Genomic DNA, 27416 nt, shown 5'->3' with positions numbered 1-27416 from the left:
TCCGCTCTGGTTCTTTAGGAATTGGGCTGTTTTTGGAACCAAGATCGCCACCTTTTAAACAGTCTCCAAGGACTTCACCTGCTTTAGGTGACTGAGGTAATGATGCCCAAGCAGAGTACAAAAGACTCAACTGCAGCACCGATATCTCCCCTTAGGCGCCTCCTCCCAGGAAGCCAGTCCCATTAAGGGGCTGACTCAAACCCTCCTGTGTTCCTGTCTGAGGCAGTACTGACCTGCTGATTTAGCACTGCACCTGTGATCTCAAGTCAGCCCCACACCCTGGCTAAATGCAGATAGAGGGATAGAGGAAGGAATTAAACTTCCCTGAGGCGTGGACCCAACATGAAGAAGACTGGAGTCGAAATAACGGACACGAAGGCAATTTATTAACAGAAAATGATTTGAGGAGTCCTGTTCACAGACGGCGACCACGGCGACCCCCCTTTCTGCGGGTGCTGTCGGAGGGGATGGGAGTGACGTCCTCTGTGGGGAGGAAGAGAAAACATAGTTGCCTAGAGCTGGATGGAAGAAGTCCTGGCCTCTCTGGGCCAGTGCTGTAATGGATCGGTAGTGGATCCTGCTGCTCCCCCGAGTCCTCAGTACATAATAGATGGCCATGGGGCAGCCCCATCCTCAAAATTTCTGAAGTGGTTTTAACTCACTTTCCAGAAGAGGAAGCTGAGGCTCCGAAAGGGTACACAACTTGCAGAGGCTTTCAGAAGCAGGCGACAAAATCCAGGTTTTTAACACCTAGCCCAGTGTTACTGAAGACTATCTCCTTTTCAATAGGTAAAAGGTTAAAAATATTCGGGGGGAAATTTTAAAGAGAAGGCTGGACTGAGGAATCAGTACACACTGCCTGCCACCAAGTGCAGAGAAACAATACAGAAGGGCATACACGTATGGCTACACAAATGTAGGGACTTGCTGGGATCCTCAACCACGGGAATTGCTGCCCTCTGCCTTCATTTTTGTCGCAATTACTGGCATGTCCTACTGATAGTTACAGGCATACCCTGGAGATACTGCAGGTTCAGTTCCAGACCACTCCAATAAAGTGAGTCACACAAATTTTTTGCTTTCCCAGTCCCCATGTTTACTCTATACAGTAAGTGCACAGCAGCACTGTCTAAAAAAAAAACAAACGTACATACCTCAATTAAAAATTGTATTATTGCTAAAAAATGCTAACCATCAGATGAGACTGTTGGCACTGAAATACTTGATTAATGCAGGTTGCCAAAAACCTTTAATTTGTACAAAACACATCCGTTAAGCATAATAAAGCGAAGTACAATAAAAAGTTCTGCCTGTGTAGGCAAGGACCACACAGGAGAAAGCCCACACAAAATGCCAAGCCACCCCCTTGAGAACACTGTAAAGACAAGGATAATCCCTCTCCTCTTAGTTCCACCAGCCACTGTCAGTCAGAAGTTCAGAGATTTGTCACAAGCACCTCTCACTCTGCATTAACATACCTAACTGCCAACAGTCATTATACCAAGCCCTATCTATACCCACTGGGCACAGCATATGCTTTCTGGAGTCAATGCTTCAAAGTAAATCCAAGCATTAGCTACAGGTGGACACTTACCAATCCGTCCGATCTTCATTCCCGAGCGGGCAAGGGCTCTTAGAGCTGACTGGGCCCCTGGTCCAGGAGTCTTGGTCCTAGGAAACGAAGATCTAGTCATTCAGGATTCTAAGATCTCATAACCCTCTAGTTCAGACACCTGCAAATTTTCCTTGAAGGGCCAGACAGTAAATATTTTATTTTTTTATTTTTATTTTTTTTTAATATAGTTTATTGACTTTTTACAGAGAGGAGAGAGGGATAGAGAGCTAGAAACGTCAATGAGAGAGAAACATCAACCAGCTGCCTCTTGCACACCCACTACCGGGGATGTGCCCACAAACAATGTGCATGCCCTTGACCAGAATCGAACCTGGGACCTTTCAGTCCGCAGACCGACGTTCTACCACTGAGCCAAACCGGTTTCGGCCAGACAGTACATATTTTAGACTTAGTGGACCACTTACAGGTTTGTGACATACTAAAAAAAGTATCAAAAACATAAAAAATATTCCGTCCATAGACCATATAAAAACAGTGGCAGGCCAGATTTGGCTGCTGGGTCAGTTTATACCCTGTTCTGCCTGCAGCCTGTTTAAAGTACTGCCCCCTTTAGCCACATACTCAAAGTCTGTCTTCTTCAGTGATCTGTTCATTTCCAGCTACTCTACCCACCCAAGACACTATCATCTCTCCACTGGACCAGTTTAATAACTTCCTCTCTGGCTGTTGCCTACACAGAAATCATCTTAAAAAAAAACGCAAACCCGCCTTAAGCTGGTTTGGCTCAGTGGATAGATCATGGGCCTGCAGACTAAAGGTCTGGGGTCGATTCCGATCAAGGGCACATGCCCCGGTTGCAGGCTCCACTCCCAGTGGGCGGGCCTACAGGAGGCAGCTGATCAATGATTCTCTCATCACTGATGTTTCTATCTCCCTCTCCCTTCCTCTCTGATTAAAAAACAACAAAAAAACCAAAATCAAACCCAATCCTATTGGACATTATCATTATTTATCCCCCCCCTCCTAGTCCCAGAAGAACCTCTCTGATCACATCTCACACCACATCCCTCAGATGTGCCAAGTTCACTCCCATCTTAGGACCTTTTTCTAGCAGCTGGAATACTATCCCATCTTTTCTTCACTGGACTGACTCTTGGCACATTCAGGTCTTAGCCTAAATTACACTTTACCACAGCCCATCCCCAACACCTTTTTGCTTCCCAGCACTTGCCACAAACAAAAAAACACCCCTTCCATGTTTTTTAAAGTCTGACTGCAACAGCGGATGTGCCACAGAAGAGGGTAGAGACCATCTTTACTTTTTCCCATCACCCTCCTCTATAACTAGAACACAGAATCCGGTATGCAGTGAGCGCTTCATAAATAAAGTTGGGAGGGGAGTGCACAGTACACAGGATCCAATTATTAATTATGCACACACATGGCCACAAAAGAAAACCAAGCCTCAAACCCCAAGCCCGGTGATCTTACCTCTCAGCCCCAGCCTTACCTATTTCCTCCTGTGGCCCGGAGTTTGATGTGAAGAGCGGTGATGCCCAGCTCCTTGCACCTCTGGGCTACATCCTGGGCAGCCAACATGGCAGCATATGGAGAGGACTCGTCTCGGTCAGCCTTTACCTTCATCCCACCAGTCACACGGCAGATGGTTTCCCTGGGGACAAAAAGCACAGGGTCATTTCTTTCTTATCCAACAAGGACTCTGAGTGTGTCATGTCCTAATGAGTCAAGAGTGCCACAGCTGGGGATAGCAGAGGATGGAGGTCATGCATGCTAGGCTTTGGGAAGGCTATGATGGGCGCTCTCATGGGCAGTCTACAGGCCCACAATAGCTAAACTCTATTAATACTGTTTGCTTACTTTTGCACTTCATTCTCCCAATTACTCTATGAGGTGGGCACTGTTAACCTCATTTTACATCCACAGAAACCAAACTTAGAATTTGAGTGACTTCACAAATCACCAAAAAATGTGCTAAAGGCAGCCAGAACCTGTACCCAGGGCTCCCTTTCAGTCCACCACTGTCTCTACAAAGTCCCCGGAGACTGAGGATTCAATGATCACCACACTGTAAGGCCATAAACCAAACATCACCTCTCTTCTAACTCCAGTGTCTGGGAAATTACTAACCAAGTTTCCTAATCTGAACATTCTTTTAAAAAATCTTTAAAGAAACCCCCTTCAAACTGCCACCCAGTTCGAGGGTCATGTCTTCCTCCAGCCCCTTGCTAATTTATTAGTTGGGTCCTGCACCTCTCCACCCAGGTACTCACTTGCCAGAAAGATCAGTGACATGGACAAAGGTGTCATTGAAGGATGCAAAGATGTGGCAGACACCAAATACATTTTCTCCTTCAGCCACCTGAGGTCCGAGGCTGATGACCTGTTCTTCCTTCTTTTCCTTCCCCTTGCGAGGTGCCATTTCTGAAAGAAAAATCACAGTCCTCAAGTTAACAGAACCCTTTTCCCCTATTATACCCCTGGGTTCCAAAAGCTCCTAGCATTTATTTATTCTTTTGGTTTGCAAAATTAATGCATGAAAAAGCGCCATCGTATTTTTACTGGTCCATCAACTGCACTGTGGATGTAGTGCTAACACTAATCCTTATCGAGGTAGCCTAGGCAGGAATGAATGAATGGCCCATTAGCCTTTCGGTGCAGACCAGATGTCTCCGTGGACGTGAACAGGACCAAAGTTCTGCACGGGACCTCGGGGAAGCGCGGGGCACGCGCGTGGGCCTCCGCGCTGTGAACACTCTGGCAACCAGGATTCCCAGGTGCATCTTCTTAGTGGAAAACACCCAGTGCAACCGCTCCCTACGGGCCCTGACAAAACTTGAGTCTCCCCCCTTCCCCAACATCTGTTTTTAGGGTTCACAGGCGCACGGCAGGTGCTCACTGGCGTGCCTAATCCCAATGTCTGTCTTTCAGAGGCCTTGCCCTGGGAGCCCAGAACTTGCAACGTGCCCGACTTAGCAATCACCCAGACTTAAAAAACACCTATCGCAGGGTCATTTTTCCTGCATTCCCTCCTTGAAACCTCACTACAACCCCGTGGGATCAGCGCAATCACTCCTATTTTTCAGACAGTTAACAAGTTAAGAGTTGAGACGTCTGGCCTGCGACCGCCCAGAAAGAAGCTGGCGGGGTAAGGGCGGGAGCCCACATCAGACTAGAATCCGCGCTCGCTCCCAACCACGCCGCGCGGGCGCTTAAACGTAGAAGTGGTCATAATGCGGGGACAAGGCCTTGAACGCAGGACCCGCACGCACCCCCACTGCATCGGCTCCTTCTCTGAAGCCAGACCTCCGCTTCCCAAGACGAGGCGAAAACCTGGGTCTGGGGTCGGCCGGCCGCACTCTTCTCTCCCAAAACCTGGCCAGGCTTCCGCGTAAAGTCCCCAGCCCCGCGCCCCCGGCCCCGCGGGACCCCCTTGCCACAGGATGCCACTGGATTGTCCCTGCCCAGGCCTCTTACCTGCGTGTCTCGTCCAGACTCCGCCACCGGAAAGAGAGATGGGAGGGGGCGAGGCTACAGGTCACGTGAGCGCCCCGGAAGTGTACGTCTGAGGTCACCGGGCGAGGCCTCCCGGAAGACACCGCCTTTAGCGTTCACAAGGAGATTAAGAGACTCGCCCTCGAAATGACGGTTTACTTAAGGGAGTTCCAGAGGAGGTAAGAGGTTGGGTGAACCGGCAGCGGCGGTCTCAGACTGCACCAGGCAGCCACATCTGCAGAGAGAGGCAGGCCTGTGTTTTAAGATGGTGGCCACCCCGGCTAGAAGACTTCCGTCGGTCTGACCCCAGGCCTGATCGGCCTGGAGGCGCAGCGCACCCAGTGGCGCGGAGGGGAACAACAAAAATAAAACGGGCAGCCAAGACCGGTTTGGCTCAATGGATGGAGCGTCGGCTTGGGGACTGAAGGGACCCGGGTTCGATTCCGGTCAAGGGCATGTACCTTGGTTGCGGCCATATCCCCAGTGGGGGGTGTGCAAGAGGCAGCTGATCGATGACTCTCTCATCGATGTTTCTAGCTTTCTATCTCTCTCCCTTCCTCTCTGTACAAAATCAATAAAATATATTTAAAAAAAAATAAAAATAAAAAAAATAAATAAAACGGGCAATGAAGGGATTAAGCAAAAAAAACAAGCAAACAAACAAAAAAACCTCGTAGACAAAAGTTTGGTGATTGCCAGAGGAAAAGGGCGTGGGGGGAGATGGGAGAGGGCAAAGAGGGAATAAATGGTCGCAGAAAGAGACTTGACTTTCGATGGTGAGTGCAGGATGCAGTCAGTATGCAGATAATGTTATAGAGTTGTATACTTGAAATCTATTTTGTTTTATAAAACAGTGTTACTGCCGAAACCGGTTTAGCTCAGTGGTAGAGCATCTGTCTGCGGACTGAAAGGTCCCAGATTCGATTCCGGTCAGGGGCATGTACATTGGTTGCGGGCACATCCCCAGTAGTAGGAGGTGTGCAGGAGGCAGCTGGTCGATGTTTCTCTCTCATCGACGTTTCTAGCTCTCTATCCCTCTCCCTTCCTCTCTGTGGAAAATCAACAAAATATATACTTTTTTAAAAAACAGTGTTACTCCAATAAATTAAATAACAGCCCTAGCTGGTCTGCGGAATGAAGGGTACCAGGTTGAATTCTGGTCAATGGCACATGCCGGGGTTGCAGGCTCACCCCCAGGAGGGGGCGTGCAGGAGGCAGCCTTCAATGATTCTCTCTCATCATTGATGTTTCTATCTCCCTCCCTCTTCTTTTCTCTCTGAAATCAATAAAAAATACATTTAAAAAAACAGGTAATCAGAGTTTGGTGGACTATGTACTGGGCAAAATAAGAATAAGTTATCCAGAGTCAGGGAGCAGGGGGGACATCAAATGGCTGTCCAAGGAGAGTTTCAAGTTCAGTTCAAACTTATATTGGTTGATGATGGTGGGACAGGAAAAACTTCATTCATGAAACCTCACCTGACTGATGAATTTGAGAAATATGTAAGTACCTTGGTAGCTGAGGTCCATTCCCTCCCGTTCCACACCAACAGAGGGCCTATTTAGTTCGATGTATGGGATACAGCTGGTTAGGAGAAACTTGGTGGACAAAGAGATGGCTATTATATCCAAGCCCAGTGTGCCATTATAATCTTTGCCATAACTTCCAGAGTTACTTACAGGAATGTGCCTAACTGGCATAGAAATCTGATAGGAATGTGTGGGAACATCCTTATTATGTTGTGAGCAACAAAGAAGATGTGAAGGCAAAATCAGTATATATATCTTTACTGGTTACTTACTCAGTGTTAAGCTCTGAAATGCATTTAAACTAAGACTTCAAAACAGAATAGGAATCAGCTAAATGAAAGGGGAAATAATGGTCCAGCAGGAAAAATAATAAATGCAAAGGTCCTGAAGGGGGAAGGCACTTGGAGAGTTCAGGGAAATGAAAACATGGCCTGTAATATATCCCAAGAAGCTAGAAACACCAATCAGAAAGAATATATGCACCCCTATGTTCATAGCAGCACAATTTACAATAGCTAGGATTTGGAAACAGCCTAGGTGCCCATCAGCAGATGATTGGATCCAAAAACTATGGTACATTTACACAAAAGAAAAAATTCTCATCGTTTGCAGCAACCTGGATGGAATTGGAGAACATCATGCTGAGTGAAACAAGCCAGTCAATGAAAGAGAGACACCACATGACCTCACTTATTTATGGGTGATAAAGAACATTATAAACTGAAGAACCAAAAGGTAGATATAGAGACAGTAAAGCAACAAGCAGACTGTCAAATTACAGCGGGGAGGTAGGGGAGATCTGGGGGAGGTAAGAGATCAACCGAAGGACTTGTATACATGCATATAAGTACAACCAATGGACACAAAACTCTGGGGAGGGAGGGTATATGTACAAAAATAATAATTTATAAAAAATATATTTTTAAAAATAAATAAATAAAAGTGAGGTTGTCAAAAAAAAAAAAAAAGAAAGAAAGAAAGAAAGAAAGAAAGAAAGAAAGAAAGAAAGAAAAAAAAAACATGGCCTGTAGCATGGGTGTACTGTGTGTGAGGAGAGAGGGCTGGAAGGTCAGGCTGGAGGAACAGCGGAGCCACTTCCTGCAGGGCCTTACTTCCCTGTTGTCCTGTCTGTTTTCCCCATCCTACCCCATCCCACGCACGGCCAACACTGTGAGTACAGGAAATGTATTTACAGTCACCTCTCATAGTTGTTGTTTTTTAAATTATATTTTTATTGATTTCAGAGAAGGGAGAGGGAGAGAGATAGAAACATCAGCGATGAGAGAGAATCACTGATGGGCTGCCTCCTGCACACTCCCCACTGGGATCGAGCCTGTAACCGAGGCATGTGCCATGACTGGGAATTGAACCGTGTCCTCCTGGTTCAGAGGTCGATGCTCAACCACTGAGCCACGCTGGAGAGGCACCTCTCATGGTGTATCCATTCATGTGACATATTCTTATTGACCATAGGAGTGACTGGCTAAGATGGGCTTGGGGACAAGATCATTAGAGAAGAGCATGTGATTTTTCTTTTTTTTTAAATTGATTTCAGAGATGAACGGAAAGGGAGAGAGAGATAGAAACATTAATGATGAAAGAAAATCATTGATCAGCTGCTTCCTGATTGCCCCACATGGGAAATCAAACTCATAACCCAGGCATGTGCCCTTACTGGGAATCGAGCCATGACCTCATGGTTCATAGGTCGATTCTTAAGCACTGAGTCATGCCAGCCAGGCACAACAATCTACATTTTAATTTACATGTGGGATCCATCCTCTCCTCCCTTTGGAGGGAAGTTCTGCAAAAGGGAGCAAGGAGAGAGTAGGGAGGAGAAGCTGTGGTCCAGAGGGACGAGTTAGTTCACCCTAGACACACAGCCAGGAGTCAGAAACCAATTGCACTGAGTAGGCCCTGGGGCTTGGAGGGGTGGGGGGCAGATGAAGCAGCACCCAGCATTCTTTCTGGTTACCCCAAGGTCTATCCTCTACAGGCTGTGACCGGCCTGCAGTATAAATGAATGGGCCCCAGACTCTCTCAACACTTAGTATGTGGAGGGGAGCATTTTAGGGCTCCTGCCAAGGTCTTTGTCTAACAGGAACACGAGCAAGAAATGTGGAGCTTGTGGCACAGACTTAGCAATGGTGGGATAAGGGCTGGGGGCTATGGAGACGAGGGCAGCTCTAGCCTGGCCAGGGGCCATTTAAGTAGAAGCCCAGTGAGGGAGTAGGGCTTAGCCAGGACAGGGAGAAGAGGTGGGGGAGAATTCTCAGGCTGAGAAAACTACCTGAGGGGAGGTCTTGAGTCAAAGGATAGCTTGGGTCATTCAGAATAATTTGTGAAGTTCTCTGTGACAGAGGGGAGGGAATGGAGGAAGGTGAGCTCAAAGGTTGGGGGATGGGCCCATGGGGGGGGGGGGGGTTGGGGGGTACAGGATCAGCATTTTATGATGGTGGGCAAGAGGCTAAGCACACCCACTCCCCTCTTGCCCCTCCCCCCGTCCCCCCCACCTCCCTTCCTAGGCAGCCTTTCTGCTCCTAGGCCCAGCTCTCCCCAGTGAAGACCATCAGGGCAGGTCCCACCCCAAGTGGAACAGACAAGACGGGGAAAGAATGCCTGCTCTCCCCGATGTGCCCACTAGATGGCGCCGGATCTCCACACTGCTGGGGAATGACGGGCTGGAGTGAGAGTGTGTAAATCTGCACTTCAGTCAGGACATGCACCTGAGATCCTGTTGTGTTGTCTGATGGCCTTGGTGTATTTACTCCTTTTTGTGCCTCATTACACCGCAAGGAGCTCAGATTTTCCCCCCCACAGTTTCCAGAGTAGGAGGCTGAGGCCAGAGAAGGTTAGGGATGTGCCTCAGGTCCCTCGGCTGGTTCACAGTAGTGTAAATGGACACAGATTGCTAAGAGGTCTCCTGAATGCTGATGCAGGCCTCCCTGCACTTTGCCACACCGCAGGACCAGGTTGTGAGTGACCTGCTCAGGGTCACCCCAAAGGGAAGAACAGATCCTGGGTCATATATTCACTTAGCACACATTGGTTGAGCACCAACTATATGCCAGGCACTGTGGTAGGCTTTGGGTAGCATAGGCATTGGAGCAGTCTGGCAGGGGGACAGCCAGCTCTTATACAAGTAAACCAGCCAACAATGTTATCATTGCAGGGTGTGGTAAGTGCTATGAAGGAAACAGGCAGACCCGAGAAGGTTACAGGGGTGGGCTCGCTCCCTTTGAGGAGGGGAAGACGGGACTTTATGGAAGGGACCAGAAGGGTGAGAAGGTGCAGCCATGAGAAGGGCTGGAGAAACAGCCAGCATTGGGGCAGAGGGAGCGGCTGGCTGAGAAGAGCCTGAGGGGCTGCATGGAGGTGCGGGCACAAGAGGGGAAAAGAGGTGAGGTCACCCGTGAGGCCAGGGTTCTGTGTGCCCTGGTGAGGAGCGTGAGTTATGTTCTACAGGCCATGGGAAGGCAGGGAAAAGCTTTAAGCAGGGTGTGGCATGTTCTGATTTGTGTATTTCAAAGTCCACACTGGCGTGGTTTGGAGAGTCAGGTGACGATGGTCACACAGGCGAGACATGACGGTGGCTCAGAGCATGATGGCAGCTGTGCGGATGGAGGACAACACTGAGATTTGAGAGGCACTTTAGAAGCAGAATCTACAGGATTTACAGGTGAATTGGATGCAGGGGTCAGGATCATCACAGGTCCTAAGACTGGGCAATAGATAGACCATGGGGCCTAGAACCCAAGTGGGGGGTCATGACCTGGGCGGAGGGTGGAAATTAAGCTTAGGCCCTCTTATTGACATCGAAGTAGAAAAATGGGGCAGGCATTTGGAGCTCATGGGAAAGGTGGGGGCTACTGATGTAACTTCAGGAGCTTCTAGATTGTACTTAATGTCAAGGGATTGGATGAGATCACACAGCCCACTGTCCAGGCAGCTCAACAAAGAACAGGCGGTGGCGAGGGCCCATCACTGTAGGTGTGCGGGGGAGCCTGGCTGGTGGCTGTCATTTTGCAGGAGAGGGGAGACCCCTGTGAGAGAGGTGGAACAGAACAGCCTCTGAGAACTCCGCAGACCAGGGCCCCGGGTGGTCTTGGGGCTGCGTGGAGGAGATGGACATGCTGACTCCATCTCTTTGTCTGTTAGATCCTCCTTCCCAGTGGTATGTCCCTCACTGCCATCTGGCAGGGCCAGAGACACAGGCCCCCAGGGTGAGGTGGGGGTAGCCGTGGGGATGGGGCTGTAATTTCAGCTGAAGGCAGGGCTCCTTAGTTTCAGTGCCACCTGGTATGAGGTTCCTCTTGCTGGCACCTCCCCCAGGACTGTCTCTGCTGACAGCCCCGCCCCTCCAAGGGCAGCTACCCAGCGTCTCTCAGAGGAGGGCCAGGCCCAAGAGCAGCTCCTGCTGCATGCCCACCTGGAAAGGAGTGGAGTCAGGTGGCACAGCATCCTGGACATGGCGGGTGGGGGTGAGAGGAGGGGGCTGCCAAGTCTAATTATTGTTTGTGCAGCTCTGTCACCTGCACCTGAGAGGCCCCCCAGACTTTCATCTTCAAAACTTCCCCACCAGCCTGGATGAAAGGGCCGGGGACGGGCTGGGTATTAATAGTAATTATTAGTTTCGCTAATAAAGAGAAGGCACAGGATTAGCACCAAGCCCAACTCGTTCTCCTTGTCTGCCTCTTCCCTCCTTCTCCAGCTCTGTCTCCTTTCCTTTCCTTTCGGCCTCCTTCGCCCTCTCTCTTCCCTCTTTTTCCTTCTCATTTTCTCCCGGCTCTGTCACTTCCGTCTGTCCTAGCTTTGAGGCCTCAGATCCAGGAGGGGACTCCCTCCTGGGTCTCCCGCTGGTCTCATCAGCTCTTGGTGTTGGGGTGTCTGGGCAGGGATGTTCGGGGAGCACCCCTGTGCTTGTCTGGTTGCAGAGGGAGGGTGGGAGGGGTAGAGGAGTGGGGGAGGGGTGTGTCAGGGTGTCTGCGCCCATGCATGCTTTTATGCACTCACTGTTTTACAAATAGTCATTGAATACCTGCTATGTGCTGAGGGCTGGGTTGGGCCCTGGGGATCCAGTCCTGAGCAGGACAGCCCTGCCCCTGGGAAGATGGACAATACTACCCTGCTTCCCCGAAAATAAGATAGTGTCTTATATTAATATTTTCTCCCAAAGTTGCGCTAGGTCTTATTTTCAGGGGATGTCTTAATCTTGCCATGCGCTAGGCCTTATTTTCGGAGGATGTCTTATTTTCGGGGAAACACGGTAGTAAACTGACAAGTCCACGTGAGGTCACAGATTGTGATGCACACTAGGGACAAACAGCAGACATGATGGAGAGCTCTGCAGGTGGCCACTTTAGACCGGGGCCAAGAGGGCCTCTCTGTGGAAGTGGCTTTGAGTGACACCTGAATGATGAGAAAGACCCAATTACAAGAGGAGATTGGGAAAAGGGTCTGCAGCCAGGAGGACAGCCTTTGCAAAAGCCTTGAGATGGGAAAGAACTTGATGTGTGAGGATATAAGTGGAGGATAAGGTGGCAGGAGGGGTGGGTAGAGGGACAGGAACGAGATGAGTGGAACAGGGTGGCACATGGGCATATGGGCATGCCACGTCTGTACTCGCTCTGGGTCCCATGAGTGGTTGAGTGCTCTGCTGTTACTCTCTCGAAATTCTCAATTTTTGAACAAGAGGTTCTGCATTTTCATTTTGCTTTAAGCCTCATAAATGATATAGCTGCCCCTGGCTGGGGAGGCCAGCAAAAGAAGTGAATGTCTGTGTGTGGAAAACACGAGGGCCACTTAGCTGGTGTTTGGTGAAGGAAGGAGGAAGGAAAAGGGAAGGAATTTGTGCACATACGTGTGAGCTCATGTGTGAAGTGTCACAGGGCCACAGTGACCTAGACCAGGGGCTGCTGCTACATGAGCTGCTGCTACTCAGACGTGCCCGCAATGTGCCCAAAGTCCTGCACGGCCTGCCCCATTTCCCAGGGCCTGCTGCCTGAGGGGCTCCCAGGAGCTGTGTGCACCAGGCCTGAAGCAGGTCTGTGAGCAGGGGGTAAGGCCAGGCTCATCCCAGGCCCTGCTTTGGGAAACAAAATGACTCCTCCCCCCACAGGTGGAGATGGCCCTGTCTTGCCTGTAAGGCCTGAGACTTTGGAGCCAGACAGGCTGAGTTCAAATTTGGCTTTGATACCCTGTGGGTGAAAATACTGGACTTGGGTAGATGATTTGCTTCTCTGTACCTCAGTTTCCTTGTCTGTAAAATGGGTTTCTCTGCTGAGTTGCCGAGAGGATTAAATAAGGCAATGAGAGGAAAGCTCTTGGCAGAGTCAGGGCTTGGTAAATCCTTTCAGTAATATTAATAGTTATTACAATAATAATTATAATAAATCTTTGGAGACTGGGATAAACATTTGCTTCTGCCTGAAAATGTCTGCAAAATCAAGAATGAGTCACTTATTCCTCCTGGGCCTCAGTTTCCTTTTCTGTTAAACTGGGTGATGTCAATCAAACCGTCTAAGCAGGCTGGCTGGGATGATCCGCACCATCACTGCGGAGCCTCTTTGTGAACTGATGTCAGTTGTTGGCACATTCCCGACCCCCACCTCCTCCATCTGGGGGCCAGGCTTCTCCAAATCTGCCCACCGGGAAAGGGAAGCACACTTTGGTTCTTGGCAGAGCACAGGACCATGTATGTCCCTGAGCTATTGTTGCTATCGCGCTGTGAAGTCTGCCTGGGAATGAACTCCACGTTCAGGGTCAGTGGTTGGACAAGGAAGAGGAAGGTCCAGAAGTCGGGGCAGGGGAGGGGGAGGATGACTTGAGGGAGGACAAAGGGTCTGGAGCCCTTGCTTCCTTCCTCTTTCTGGGCAGGAAACACCCAGAAAAATGGTGAGAATTAGTCTCTGACAAAGAGCCCAGGCAACCGTCTTGAGCCCAGGCAGAGCGCCCACTTCGTCTGATTTGCAGGAGCCTCCAAAACTCACGGGAAACCCTGAGAGCAGCAGCAGGCAGCTGGAGGGGAGCCCTCCCCCCAGAGGTCCTGGCCGCCCCTAAGAAAGACCAGGAGCCCTGGGGACAGGGTGGCTGGTCCACATCTAGACGTGGCTGCCACCCAGCAATGTGACTACGGGGCCACTTAGCAACCGTCACACCTTCTCGGAGTGCTGCTGGGAGAACTTGGTGCTTTAAGCTTCTTCACAAAGCCTGGCACACAGTGAGCGCTTTGCAAAGGTTAGTTATCTTTCTATTCCTTAAAACCCGAGGCCACCTACTGAGTTGTGACAGTGTCAGATCTGAGAGACTAGTTCAAAGCCTTCCCCTATATTTGGCTGTATTTTGGGCTGGCAGCAATCATTCATTCATTTGTTTATGCAGTAAATATTTATGGGCCATATTTATGGCAGCCAAGGGGAGCAGCTGGAGGGGGCAGGGCCCGATCAGTTCCTGGAGGGGCATGCTGGCGAGAACTAACATTCATTCAGCGCTAGCCATGGGCTTAGCTCGTGAGCACTGACTCCCACTACCCTGGAGGTGGGTGACAGCCCAGTTAACAGAAGAGGGAGCCCAGGTGAAGTCATGGCCACAAGATAACACAGCTGCTGAGTAGCAACCCTGGAACTCGAACCCAGGCCCACCTCACTCCTAAGTTTGTGCTTCTCCAAATCTGGATTCCAGGTCTCCCTTTATGCTGCCGGCCCCACCTGCTGCCCCCTCCACTTCAGCAGAGCCAGATCCCAGAAGCCAAAGGCCGGCTGTTTGGTTGCCCTCCATAGCAGGAACTTTACCATTTCCTCCCTGATCCTCCTGACCATTCAGATGGCTTTGGGGCTTTCCCTGGAGGGGAAACCCAGCCGGGAAACAGTCCAGCTTGGAAACTGTGAGTGCAGGTGACTCCTGACATGTGGCTCTTCAGCTGCAGAGCGTCTGGGTGCCTGGGAGCGGAACAAGGTGGGGGGCTCCCTGGATGGGTGCGGAGCCAGTGATACCTCAGGGGCCTCCCTCTAGCTCTGTGGCCTGAGAAAGGTCGTAGCCCCACTTTGGGCCTCAGTTTCCCTATCTGCAAAACATGGAACAGGAACCAAGCCCCAGCACTGGCCCTCTGCAGGCGTTAGTGCTGGGAGTTTGTGTGCTGATGGCAAGCCCTCCTGCCCACCCTTCCCCTCAGGCTCTTGTGAGGATAAAAGGGGACTGTAGCTACAAAGGACTTTGAAATGGAATCCAGAGCAGGATAACAGAGCGGAGGCTGGTCCTTGTGTTGACTGAGACCCTCCACATCTGGCTGCAGCTCCTGCCTCACCCAGACTCCTGCCTGTGGGCCTGGAGCAAAGGAAGCCTGGGGCAGGGTTGGGACCTGGAGGCCTCTGGACCTGGAACAAGTATCCGAAATCCAAGAAATCACCCACATGCATGTAATGCCGGGGGCCTTCCCACCGCCTCCCTGCCATGCGGTGGAGCTGGATCTGCATCTTGACTTTGGCTGAAAGTGGAGCCAGGAGAGGGAGTTTAGGAAAAGGGAGAGGAGAGCCCCTAGCTGACACACTCTCCTTGTGCTTGACTCAGGGAACCCCCTCTGCTCTCCGGCCTGTTCCCCCATCTGCACCAGTGGGGCACAGATCACATGACCTCAGAGAGCCCTTCTGGCTCTCCCAGCCCCAGACGGTGGGTCTCTGACTTCTGCCCTCCAGGCTGTAGCTTCCGGCAAATGGAGACCATTTCCACCCGCAGGGGACTCCACGTGGGCTTAACCGCACTCCCGGCTCCATCTGCTGCAGCCGCTCTCAGAGGCTCTCCAGAGTGGACAGACACCAGGGAGAGAGGGAGGGACGGAGGGAGGGAGGGAGGGAGGGGATGCCCCATCCCTGGAGGACTCAAAGGCAGGACTCTCACCTCCAGGCTCAGCACTTGGATGGAGAGATGACAAGCTGGAGGGATGGCTGGCAAGGCAGCTGTACATGGACAGGCCAGCACCCAGGCATAGGGCATGCCCGCACGGCTTCCCCGGGCTGGGCCAGATGGTGGGGACAGCTGGGGGGGGGGGGAGGCTCCTTGCTCCCTCACCTCCCAGGGGCTCTGCAGGGGCCTGGATTTATTTCCACATGAAAAACACGTGGGGAGAAGACTTACCCACAAGCAGACTCCGGGAAACATTTTAATCTGGTGGAATCACAGTTATAGCATTACAGACACTTAATGTGCCACAGACTTCTAGGATCTCAGAGGCACAGCTTCCTAGAGTTTGAAGAAAGTGAGTCATAGCTTTTAGGTTTCTAAACTGTGCAGTCCAACACTGCAGCTACAGCCATGTGTGGCCACTGATCGCCTGAAATGTGGCCAGCCTGAGCTGGACTGTGCTGCGGGTCAGGTACACAGAGGGTCTGGAGAACTTAGTACAAAAGAAAGAACAGACAGCTTCTCACTGTTTCTTTATATTAATTACATGTTGAAATGATAATATTTGGGGTAAATTGGGTTAAATATATTATTAAAGTTAATTTCACCTGTTTCTTTTAACCTTTTAAAACATATCTACTAAAAATAAATTTCATGTGTGGCATTTCAGAACTTCATTTTTTTTAAAATTGATTTCAGATAGAGAGGAAGAGAGAGAGAGAGAGAGAGAGAGAGAGAGAGAGAGAGAAACATTGGTTTGTTATTTATTCATTAATTTATTGAGCCTTGTATGTGTCCTGACCAAGGATCGAACCCGCAACCTTGGCATATCAGGGCGACATTCCAACCAACTAAGCTATCCACCCAGGGCCACATTTCAGAACTTTAAAGGGACAGAATTTTAAACCCATATTTCCAGATCTTTACGACATTGAATTTTAGACAGTTACTCTCAGAGCCGGGAAAATCTGAGAAGAGTGCTGGTCCTATTCCCACCCAACGCAGGGATCCTCCACCGCTGACCGCGTCTGCCTGCCCTTCCCTTCACCCGCTGTCACCCTGTGGAGAAGTGGCTGCCCCAGAAGCTGCTGGGCTTCTGGACGCTATGAATTTCCCCACGTCCGGTGTGTGGGACCTGCTTCCCAAAGCTTCTTCCAACCTGGTGGTTGGCTCCCAGAGCACCTTCCAGGGCCACCTCTCATGGGGAGCGGAAATCTGCTTCCCTCTCCCCATGAAAGGTGGGGAGTTCTGCAGGGCAAACCTCAGCGCCTTTGATACAGGAGGGTTTCGGGGACACCTCCCTCAGCAGGGACCCTCAGCTCCAGAGGACTCTCTCCATTCCCCATCATCCCTCAGCAGAACTGTTCCTGGGACCCCAACAATGGATTGAGGGTCCCTCCAGCTTCTCCCAGTTTGTCATTGATCCTGTCTGTCCACTGGGCAGCTGGCCTGTCCCCCAGGCCCTCTACACCCTGCCCTGTTTCCAGCTCCAGGAAGATGTATGATGACGGGTGACTACAGTTACTAGGACTCGGGGTGACACAGGAATCAGGAGGTCGGTTTAAGGTGTCCCAAAGCTCCCTGGGAAGTTTTTTTTTGTTTGTTTGTTTGTTTTTTTAATTTTTAAGAGACTCTGGGGAGGAAGAAGGAAGAGGCTTTCTCGCTGCCATCGTGAGAGAGTCTCATTACCAAGTGGTGATGACTCACTCAGAGGCTCAGCAATTGTGGAGGAAATCAGAGGGCAATCCGGGAGGCTTCCTGGAGGAGAAGGCCCTGAAGCTGGGGCTTGAAGGGAAGGGGGCAGTTGTGAAGAGATGGCGGTGAGGGCATTCTGGGAAGAGGGGATGCTGGGCACCTGGCACATACCCAAGCCTTGAGGGCCCCAGGCTGCCTGGAGTGGAGGGGTCAGAGGGTGATAGGTCTCTGAGGGGGGTCATCTGGCTGAGGATCGATGGGCATTAGCCTGTGTGTGTGTGTGTGTGTGTGTGTGTGTGTATACAATAGAGGAGTGCTGGATAAAATGACAGTAATGACTATAGTTATGCCAGGCATGGTGCTAAGTGGCTTCTCATTTAATCTTCTCAACCACCCTTTGAGGTAAGTACTATTATCCCCACTCTACAAGTAAACAATTGAAGCCAAGTTAAGTGACCATGAGTGAGGGCTGACTCTGGATTCCAACACAGGACAGTCTGGCTCCAAAGCTCTTAATCACTCAGAGGAGGGAGGTGGGGGCGGTGAGTGTGTGCACAGCATATGAGTGAATGAGTGTAATTGTGCTGTGTGGGGGGTGGGCGTGGGGGTGGTATATGAGTGTAATTGTGCTGTGGGGGGTGAGCATGGGGTGGTATATGAGTGTAATTGTGCTGTGGGGGGTGGGCGTGGGGGTGGTATATGAGTGTAATTGTGCTGTGGGGGGTGAGTGTGGGGTGGTATATGAGTGTAATTGTGCTGTGTGGGGGGTGGGCACAGGGTGGTATATGAGTGTAATTGTGCTGTGGGGGGTGAGTGTGGGGTGGTATATGAGTGTAATTGTGCTGTGTGGGGGGTGAGTGTGGGGTGGTATATGAGTGTAAATTGTGCCGTTGCAGGGGGAGGGTTGAGGGGTGGTATATCCCTTCTGTCTCCCTCACTCTTCTCTCCCTCAACTCCAGCTCCATCTCAGGACAGACCCAGTCCAGACAGGTGGGTATGAATGGAGGACCTTTGGAATGATAAGAATGTCCGTGCCTGTTGGAGCAGATAGCCCCAGACAAGAGTCTGGCCACCAGGCCAATCCCAGAGCCAATTCCCCCTTGGAGCCAGCACTTCCCCCCTCCCAGCCCCTCATGCTGGCACATCTCCAAGGGTCCGGGAATGGCATCTAGACTTGGCCCCGGTGGTCCTTGCCTCGCCAGTGCCAACTCCTCAGCTTCTGATGCGCAGACGCAGGGGCAGTGGGGCAGGTGACCGGCAGGGGCCTCCCCAGTTGTCCTCGCTCAGCTCTGTCATTGTGATGGGGGCACTGCTTCTCCCCCTGCTCCTTCTTGGGCCTTGGTTTGCTCACTGAATTCTTTCTGGAATCCTAAACTAAGACGAAAGGGGGCTCAGGAGAAAAATGCAAATGAACGAAGCGGGCTGGATGTGTGTGTATGGACTGGTGGCCACAGAGGATGGGTGGGCAGCAACCCCCAGACCAGGTGACCCCCCCATCCCTCCCTGCTTCACTGGTGGGCTTTTTCTGGACCCTGCTGTGGAGGTACCAGGACCCTGAGCCTCAGTTTCTTTAACTAGAAAGTAGGGATTGTAATGCCTACCTCCTACCCTATGGGAGTGTGAGAACGAACTAAAAAAATCGTGGGAATCTTGTGGAGAAATCCCACCCCTTTTAAAAATTAATAATTAATATAATATTTTTTTATTAGTCGTCATCTGAGGATATTTTTTCCCATTGCTTTTTAGAGTGAAAGGGAGGGAGGGGTAGAGAGGAAGAAAAGGGAGGAGAGAGAGAGAGATATCAAACATTATGTGAGAGAGGCATGTGTCTGGGAATTGAACCTGCAACCCAGGTTCCTGCCCTTAACTGAAAATCCAATCCATGACCCTTCAGTTCGCAGGCCAACATTCTGACCACTGAATGACAATAGCCAGGGCTAAATTAATAATATAATCATATATATATATATATATATATATATATATATATATATATATATTTCAGAGAGGAAGGGATAGGGAGAGATAGAAACACCAATGATGAGAGAGAATCATTGATTGGCTGCCTTCTGTACACCCCACACTGGGGGTTGAGCCCGAAACCCGGTCATGTGCTGTTGTCCGGAATCGAACCTGAGACCCTTCAGTGCACAGACTGATGCTCTATCCACTAAGCCAAACCAGCTAGGGCTAATATAATCTTTTGATTTGAGTGCTGTTGAAAGTATCTCACTCCAGGTGATCGAGTGAAAGAATGAAGAATGAGGAGGTCAGATGGTGGAGGAGGGGAGGAGACATGGCCTGGGGTGAGGGCAGGGTCAGGGCAGAGCCCTCTGAGTAGCAGCTGAGAGGTCTGGGAAAGTTCGTCCCCCTCTGGCCCTAGGCACCTGCTATACTCACGCTGGGGCTGAACTTGGCCTTGCCCTGCCCCGCCCTGCCCTCAGAGGACTTTGAGCTGATTGCTGTCACATCATTTAGAGACCACACGGTGCTTCAGTGTTTTTCTTTGCCAGGTTGTAATTGGTGCATCACAATGAACACCATAAAAAGGGGAATTAAGTGATTTACATTTGTTTGCAAAAGCCATTATCTCCTCTGTGTGAGGATTCTAAAGATGCCCCATCCCTGTTCTCTTGGTCCAGTTGCACCCTCCAGACACTTGGAAGAATGCGGTCAGGTGGCCCGAAATGTGTATAGGCACGGCTCGGCTCTCCTGCAAAGTGAGGGGGTTTCCCATAGATTGGCTGAACCTCCACTTTCTCATCTGTAAAATGGGGTGAAATCCTCTATTGTAACCCACCTCTCAGGACTGCTGCAGAGTCCCCAGGGATTGGTGTATGAAGTTGGAAAATGCTTTATAAAAAACAACAGGAAAAGTGCTGCCCCTGGGAGGGACTCTGCGGCAGAGTCTGGCTAAGTGGCAGCTCCTGGGAGTAAGGGATGGCTGGGAAGGTGTGACACACATCCTCAGATTCTGCTGAAACAGGAAGCCTGGCCCCAGAGATGGGGCTGCTCTGGAAACCAGCTGCAGGGCTCTGGGAACGCAGTGGCGTTGCTGACAGCGGGTGTGCAGGGGGGAGGGCGAGAAGGGAGCCCCGTGGAAGCAGGGGAGCAGGCACATAGCCAGGTGGGACCTCATGACACCTGGGCCCTGGGGGGTAGAGTCAAATAGTGATGAGAACTTTGTCTTGTAGTTGGATGGGTGGGTCTGGGTTTGAGACCCGCTCTACCGCTCTTGTCTGGGTGACTTGGGGGAATTCGCCTCACCTCTCTGAGCTTCATGCTGCCAAGTAACAAAGGGAAAGCGTATGGCATGCTCCAGAGTAAGTAATTTTGTTTTAATTGATTTTAGAGAGAAAGGGAGGGAGGAAGGAGGGAAGGGGGAGAGAGAGAGTAAGAGAGAGAGAGAGAGAGAGAGAGAGAGAGAGAGAGAGAGAGAGAGAGAGAGCGCGCGAGCGAGCGCTCACACCATGTGGTCAATGTTGTAATTATGGTGACCATGTTCTCCAAACCACAATCAGATCACATGGTCTGACAGAGGTCTATTTTCTACCTCCACTGAAGTCCAACACGAAATAACATGTAGTTACACGTTCATTCAGTCACCTTTTATTTTTTTTTTAAAGAAGGGAACAACGTGCAATTTGGATTGTCCTTGACAAATCTCACTATAGTCCCAAAAAATCATTAGAGCCAGGATGGGGCCGTTCAGAGCCCTGACAGGAGCAGGAAAACTTCCGGAGAAAACGCTGCTTACGTGGGGCCCTGAAGGCTGAATAGGAGGTCTTGGAGAGAGTGGATGGTCCGCATGCCCTGGGGAGGAGACCACCCTTCTTGCTCTACAGACCTCCCTGCTGGGAACCGGGGGTGCCGGCCAAATAGACAGCCCTGCTTGCTTTCAGTTACTTTTCCTTCCATGGTTCCAAAGACCTCCTGGGAAACGAAATTGTTGCAGGCCATTATAACAACAGTTACACTGCAATGTATCTTCTGATTCATTTACATGGCTGTCTCTGAGGACAGGGCCATAATGAATGAATGAATAAATGAATAAAATGCCACTGACGGGTATTTTGTAGAAAAGCAGTGTCCTCTGTTCTATGCCGAACCTGCTGACATTCATCGCACCAGTATAGTCAGGCGATGTGAGTGGGTTCCTGCCCTGCGCCTGGCACTGTGATAAACATGGTCCTCTCCACACGGAGTTTGCGCTCTGGAGAGACAGGCAGCCGACACGTAGCTAAAGGGTGATGAAGAGGCAGATGTGACGTGTGGACCGGAAGCATGGCCTGGATTAGGGGTGTAAGGAAACATGAGGAGGAAAACCCAGGCAGCATTCAAACGCAGGCAGTGTTATCACGTGATAGCACGTTGAGGGTTCTACGACTTAAACACATTTTTAAAAATTTATTGTTGAATTTAGAGAGAGAGGAAGGGAGAAACAGATTTGTTGTTCTACTTATTTATGCATTTAGTGGTTGATTCTTGTATGTGCCCTGACCGGGGATTGAACTTGCAACCTTGGCATATCAGGACGATGCTCTAACCAGCTAAACTACGTGGCCAGGGCCACACTGAGGGTTTTACATATTTAGCTCATTTCATTCTCACAACAGCCCTATGAAGTGCATACTATTATTCCTGCATTAGAGGCCAGGAAACTGAGCACACGAAGGTTGAAAAACTGGCCCAAGGTCACACAGCTTGTAAGTGGTAAAGCCAGCATTCAAACCCAAGCAGTCTGGCTTGAGTCCACACTCTTCACAAAGAATTAGGTAAAGGTGAAGGGTATGTAGACCATTTAGGAAAAGAGATGAGACTGGACAACGAGGCAGAGTAATGGGGAGCTGTTGGTGGTTTTAAGAAACAGGCACAAGGAAATTAGAACGGGCAATGTGGGCCCTGGCCAGTGTGGCTCAATCAGTTGAGCACCATCCTGTGCACTGAAAGGCAGCTTCCTGGTCAGGGCACACACACACACACACACACCCGTTGTGAGCTCAATCCCCTGTCAGGGTTCATATGGGAAACAACCCAATTGATGTTTCTCTCTGACATCAATGCTCCCCCCACCCCCATCTCTCTCCCTCTATCTACCTTCCTCTCTAAAAACAAAAAAACACATTTAAAAAAAAAGAATGGGCAAAGCAGGAGGTAGGAGAGTATTTAAGAGGTCATTAAGACGACATTAATGCAAGGCAAAGACAAGATGGGGCTCAGACGAGGGTGGCAGTGACGAAGAGTTGAGGTTGGGTTAGAGAAAAAACTGGAGGCTGAACTGTGGGACTGGCTGGTGGATAGGATGTGGGGATCAGGGACTGGAGTCAGATCTCTGGACTGCATGTGTGAAAGGGCACCCAGGAGGAGGGGAGAAGATAATGAGTCCAGCCTTAGCCTTCTGGAGTTGGAGAAAGGTGCCCTTGGGACAGTCAAAGGGGAGAGGTAAGTGGGCAGTGGGGGGATGGGGGGCTTGGGGCTGAGAAGAGAGTTTGGGTAGGGGGGGCTGTCAGCATGAAGGCCCCCAAAGCTCTGGGAGGTATGGCCGGGTGCTGAGGGGAAGGAGGGGCAGGACAGTCTTCTGCTGAACCTCCCAGGTGTGGTTAGAAATGCAAGTCCTTCGCTTCAACCAGACCCATGGAAGCCATTTCCTGGGGCGGGGCCTTGGCCTCGCCTTCTCACAGGCTTTCTGGGTGACAGTGAGCTGGTCGGCCTTGGGCACAGCTTGGGCAACAGCAACTCTGAAGACTTGAAAAGAATAGGAAGAGCCATTAGTGACAAGGGAGTCACCCCACGCATAGGTGCTCCCCAAAACAGTGGACCTGCAGTTCCATTGGTAAGATACAGCATCTCAGGTGATCTCCTTCCTCTCCACCTTCCCACATGGTGGCTCTTACCACTCCCTTTGCCAGCTACCAATCTCCTCACTGCACCAGGCAGGCCCTCAGATAATCCAGTGAGCGGAGCACCTCACACAAGACCGCTCACAATCTGTTCCTAACCCTCCTGTCCAGTTTTCTTTCTCATGCTTTCCTTCCTGCTTCCTCTGCTGTTCTCACCCTGCCACACACACACACACACACCCGTCCATTCGACATTCAACTTTTCCGGAGTGTTCTCCATGTGGCCTTTGCACAGGTTGTCCCATGTGCCAAGAATGTCCATCTCCCTATCCCAATCCCACCCATTCTTCTTGCTCCTGGTCAGAGGCTGTCTCCCTCCCACCCCCCAAAACTCCCTCATTCTGCTTCCCTCTTACTCGGGCCTTAGCACTTGCCCTGGGTGTCCCCAGCGTGCCTTCAGCTCCGATCGTCTCTGGATGCCAGGAGGGACATACAGAGCATCTCCAAACCCATGTCTCTCTACACACTGCGTCTCCTGGCCAGGAGCACAGTGCTGGGCACAGAGAAGATGCTCACAGGGCCTCATGCAGATGGAAATGGGCTTCCAAAGCAGAGCTATGAATGAGTAAGATTCTAGGGCCTTGCTTAGCTTACCTAAGATCCAGACCATCTTCAAGGACCAGTTATGGACTACAGGAACATGGATTAAATATATATATATATATATATATATATATATATATATATATATATATATATATAAAATTGATTTCAGAGAGGAAGGAAGAGGGAGACAAAGAAACAATGGTGAGAGAATCATTGGCTACCTTTTGCATGTCCCACACAGGATTGAGCTGGAAACCTAGGCATGTGCCCTGTTGGGGAATTGAACCGTGACCTCCTGGTTCATAGGTCAGTGCTCAACAAGCTATGCTGGCTGGCTGGGCAGGAACATGGATTTATAAGGAGAATTTGCTGCTGGATGCTGATTTCCCTAGTCATCCTGGTGGGGTGGTGGGAGTATGTACCAGAAGTCACAAACCTATCTTTGAAGATGGCCTGCAATTTAGGCTTGTGGCTTCTGCCATTAGGCTGTGTCCTGTCTGATGACACTAAATCCAAAGCTGTCACGTGGACCTTTCTGGGAGTCAGAAGCCTGGTCCCATCCCCCAGCCCCTCCCCTGAGACATAAGTGGGCTGACTGAATACCCTTCCCCCTCACTACAGGACATTACCTTTGGGGCACCAGGATGAGTCTATCCTGCTCTCATGGTCAAACTTGGCTTCTCTACCTCCCTTTGCTCTGTTCTGGTTGCTGATGTTTTTGAGCTTTGCTTCTACAGTTAGAGAATCTTGAGCTTCTGAAGGTCCTTAGGAAATCACCAATGCACTGTTTTCCAAATATGCCCCACCTCATTCCAGACCTGCCTGGAATCAGCATGTTGGGGGGGGGAGGGGAGGGACCTGATGGTCTACGTATTAGCAAAGCAAGCCCCTTAAGGCTCTTCCCCCCCCCCCCCCCCTTTACAGGCTGAGTCCCTGGAGGGAGAAAGCTGAGGTCTGGAGCAGGCCGATCTGAGTGCAGGCTACATGGGAGACTCCCACAAGTCATCTCATCCCTGGGCCTGGTCGTCCCATCTGTCTGCTGAGGGCGGGCGCTGTAACCTTGCCCGTGCAGGGTTGTGGAGATGGCTGAAATAACACCGGGAGTGGGAAACTGAGACTCAGTGGGAGAGGAGATTGGCACAAGGTCATCCACCTCTCCATCGACCCGCTGTGTGCCAGTCCCCGGGGATTCATCTGGAAACAACTTGTTGGGGGAGATGACATTTTGGTAACAGCGAAACCAGTACATGAACCAGATAATCACGCTGGAGTCAGGGCAAAGGTGGGAAGCGGGGTGCGCGGTGGGGGATGGAAGGCCTGCCTAGGAGGGTCCCTCCAGCAGAGACGTGGATGTCGGGGCGCCCTGAGACGAGGCCCAGGGCGGTTGTCCTAAGCTCGGTGGCCGCGGAGCCGAGGCCCCTCAGAGGTGCGGCGGACGACGCGGGTCTTTGTCTCCCACGTTCTCGCTGAAGCATCTCCGACCCTCGAGCGCTGTTCTCCCTTTGACCCCGAATAACTTGTTGGTTTCCCCCCGGATTTGTCTCCTCGGGGTCGCCGCCCTCGGGACGCCGGGCAGCCGCCCCCCCGTCCTCGTGGGTGCCGCATCTGACACCCCCCGGCCCCCGCCCCCTACCCGCTCCGAGGCCGGGGTCAAAGGCAGCCGCGTCACGTGGTTGCCGAGCAGCACCGAATCGGCCGGGAGCGCCGAGGGAGAATCCGGGTGGAAACGGAGAGATCCAGCCCCGAGAGCACCGCGGGGTCCCGCCCGCCCCCGCCCCCGCCCCGGGCGCCCCCGCACCCCGCCGCCGCCCCGGAGCCGGTCTTCCCGGCGCCCCGCTTCGTCACGGATCGAGCCGCTCCCCCGCCGCGGCCCGGGAAGGTGGGCGCCGGGCCGGAGGGGGACGGGGGCCGGGGCTGGGGGCCCGGGCGGCGGGCTCTCCGGTCTGTGCTCCGCGGGTCCGCGGGGGCGAGGGAGATCGCCCCAACTTCCCGTCTCCAGGGGGACCCCAGCCTCGCGGCCGCGGGAGGAGTGGCGGCTGTGACGGCCCCGGCGCCGATCGGGGGGCCGGGATGGGGGCTGGGAGCGGCGGGAGGGGACGCGGAGGGGCGGGGAGGAGAGCTCGGAGGCGGGGCGGCGGCGGCGGCGCGGGGCGGGGGCGGGAGCGGCGGGCCGGCCGCGAAGGGGTTAAGCCGGCCGGGCCGATCCCCGCGGCGCTCGCCATGCTGGGGGACCCCGGCGCCCGGCGGCCCGCCCGGAGCGCCCCCTTGCCCGGGTAGCGCCCCGCCGCGGCAGGTAGGAGGCCCGGAGGCCGGAACCGGCCGGTCCCCGGTCGCCCAGCCGGCGGGGCCCGAGCCGGGCGTGCAGGCCGCGCGGCGCCCCGGCGGCCCCGCTGCGAGTTCGGGGCGGCGGGCGGCGGGCGGGCGGCGGGCCCCGCGCCCGGGGAGGGAGGACAAAGGGCGGGGGGCCGCGCGGGGCCCGGGCCGGCCGGGGTGTGCGGAGGGCAGCGCGGCAGCTGTAGGTCACGCATAATGTCACTCACGAGGAATGCCCCCTCCCCCTCCCCGGCTCCCAAACAGGGGAAACTTTTGTCTGGCGAGGGAGGGGGTTAGGGGCCGGGTCCCCGCTTCGGGAAGGCTGAGGCGGCCGGACCGGTTTTCCCCGGGCTGAGAGCGGCCCGAGCTCCAGCTCCCCTCTCCCCGCAGGTCCTCAGGAGCCAGAGGCGCCCGTCTGAACGCTGCCCTGTGACACCCGGGGACCAGGTGAGGAGGGGGCGCCCGTGGGCGCGAGGGGCGCGTGGGTGCTGGGACAGGCGGGGAGTCTGGGGACCGGCCTCCCGGCTTTCTCCCAGATTTGAGCACCTGGGTCAGCCGGGAGCCATGCCAGGGTGAGGAGATACACTCCAGTCACGCCCCTGTGCTGGTCTTCCTCCCCTTTGCCACCCCCTCCATCCCCCTGAAAAAGAAATACCATTTGGAATGGCCTGGGGTAGTATTGGCCCCTGGTCTGGGGTTCAGACTGACCTGGGTGAATGTCACTTTCCAGCTATGTGACCTTGGGCTGGTTCCTTACCTTCTCCTAGCCTCAGTTTCCTCACCTGTGAAATGGGCACAATGTAGTATCTGCCAGAATAAGGATGGAATAAGAACAGTGGCTTGTCTATATTCAACAAGTACTTATTGCATGCTTAGTACGGGCCAGACACGGGGCTAGTTGATTTACCTATGTGATCTCATTTAATTCTTTGACATTACTATTAATCGCATTTTACAGAGGGGGAAACTGAGGCACAGAATGGCAAGGATCAAGTAGGTGGGAAGTAGTGGAACTTGGACTTGACTCCCCTCCCCCAGCCTGAGTCCCAACTAACAGGGCTCTGTAAGGTCCTGCTATGACTGAGCTCACAGTTTCATTTTCAGTTGAAATTAGGAGGACACCTGCTCCCTCTCCCCATGCCCCTTACCCCCAAGTGATGCTCCTTCTGGCGGTGCTGGTGCGGGCGAGGTCTTTTGCCCTGGTCCTCGCTGTGGACAGCTGGAGCAGGAGGGGAACGCGGTTGGAGCCTGGGCCTGGAGCTCCGTGACAGTCCAGTTTCCGTTGCTGCCTGGATCCCCGGCGGGAACGCGCTCCCAGTCCGGGTGGTGCAGGGAGGAGCCCGTCGCCCTGGCTTTGGCCGGGGACAGCTGGTGGCTTTGTCAACAGACCTCTCCCAGCACCCAGGGGAGCGCAGTGGCTTTCATCTCCATTAGACCAGGTCACTTTC

General features: G+C 52.3%; 2 protein-coding genes across 11 annotated transcripts in view; one reads left to right on the top strand and one right to left on the bottom strand.

The window, feature by feature from the left end:
- Positions 1-364: 364 nt before the first annotated feature.
- RPS14 (ribosomal protein S14) lies at positions 365-27416 on the bottom strand. 6 transcript variants are annotated; one of them, XM_084886323.1, is made up of 7 exons: positions 27117-27416; positions 15749-15853; positions 5072-5324; positions 3868-4018; positions 3087-3248; positions 1595-1671; positions 365-483 (listed from the first exon to the last, which is right to left on the bottom strand). In XM_084886323.1, exons 4-7 carry the CDS (start codon positions 4014-4016, stop codon positions 416-418), a joined length of 456 nt encoding a protein of 151 aa, XP_084742449.1. In that variant the 5' UTR covers positions 4017-4018; positions 5072-5324; positions 15749-15853; positions 27117-27416; the 3' UTR covers positions 365-415. The 6 variants fall into 6 exon arrangements, with proteins under 6 accessions (XP_084742449.1, XP_084742452.1, XP_084742450.1 ...); XM_084886326.1 differs by lacking the exon at positions 15749-15853 and adding an exon at positions 26677-26750 and having other exon boundaries at positions 27117-27405; XM_084886324.1 differs by lacking the exon at positions 15749-15853 and adding an exon at positions 26677-26775 and having other exon boundaries at positions 27117-27402.
- NDST1 (N-deacetylase and N-sulfotransferase 1) overlaps positions 25394-27416 on the top strand; it is a 56015-nt gene continuing 53992 nt past the window's right edge. For 3 of the 5 annotated variants that reach the window (XM_084886315.1, XM_084886317.1, XM_084886318.1), the window contains exons 1-2: positions 25793-25948; positions 26359-26415. The gene's annotated coding sequence lies outside the window, so the exon portion shown is untranslated. Of the gene's footprint in view, positions 25535-25792; positions 25949-26358; positions 26416-27416 lie in introns of those variants that run through there. The other 2 variants (XM_084886316.1, XM_084886319.1) reach the window with 1 other exon arrangement.

Source organism: Pipistrellus hanaki (assembly GCF_964339955.1).
Source record: "Pipistrellus hanaki genome assembly, chromosome: 5".
Classification (NCBI taxonomy): Eukaryota; Metazoa; Chordata; class Mammalia; order Chiroptera; family Vespertilionidae; genus Pipistrellus; species Pipistrellus hanaki.
The sequence above is the reverse complement of the archived record's forward strand: the minus strand, read 5'-3'. Positions and strand labels throughout refer to the sequence as shown.

Bases quoted from the DNA above. Each gene is read 5' to 3' on its own strand.
- RPS14 (XM_084886323.1), bottom strand. From the start codon at position 4,016: ATGGCACCTCGCAAGGGGAAGGAAAAGAAGGAAGAACAGGTCATCAGC. The intron at 3,249-3,867 runs GTGAGTACCTGG...TTTTGTCCCCAG, and splicing joins GTCACTGATCTTTCTGGCAA to GGAAACCATCTGCCGTGTGA. The intron at 484-1,594 runs GTAAGTGTCCAC...TCCTCCCCACAG, and splicing joins AATGAAGATCGGACGGATTG to AGGACGTCACTCCCATCCCC.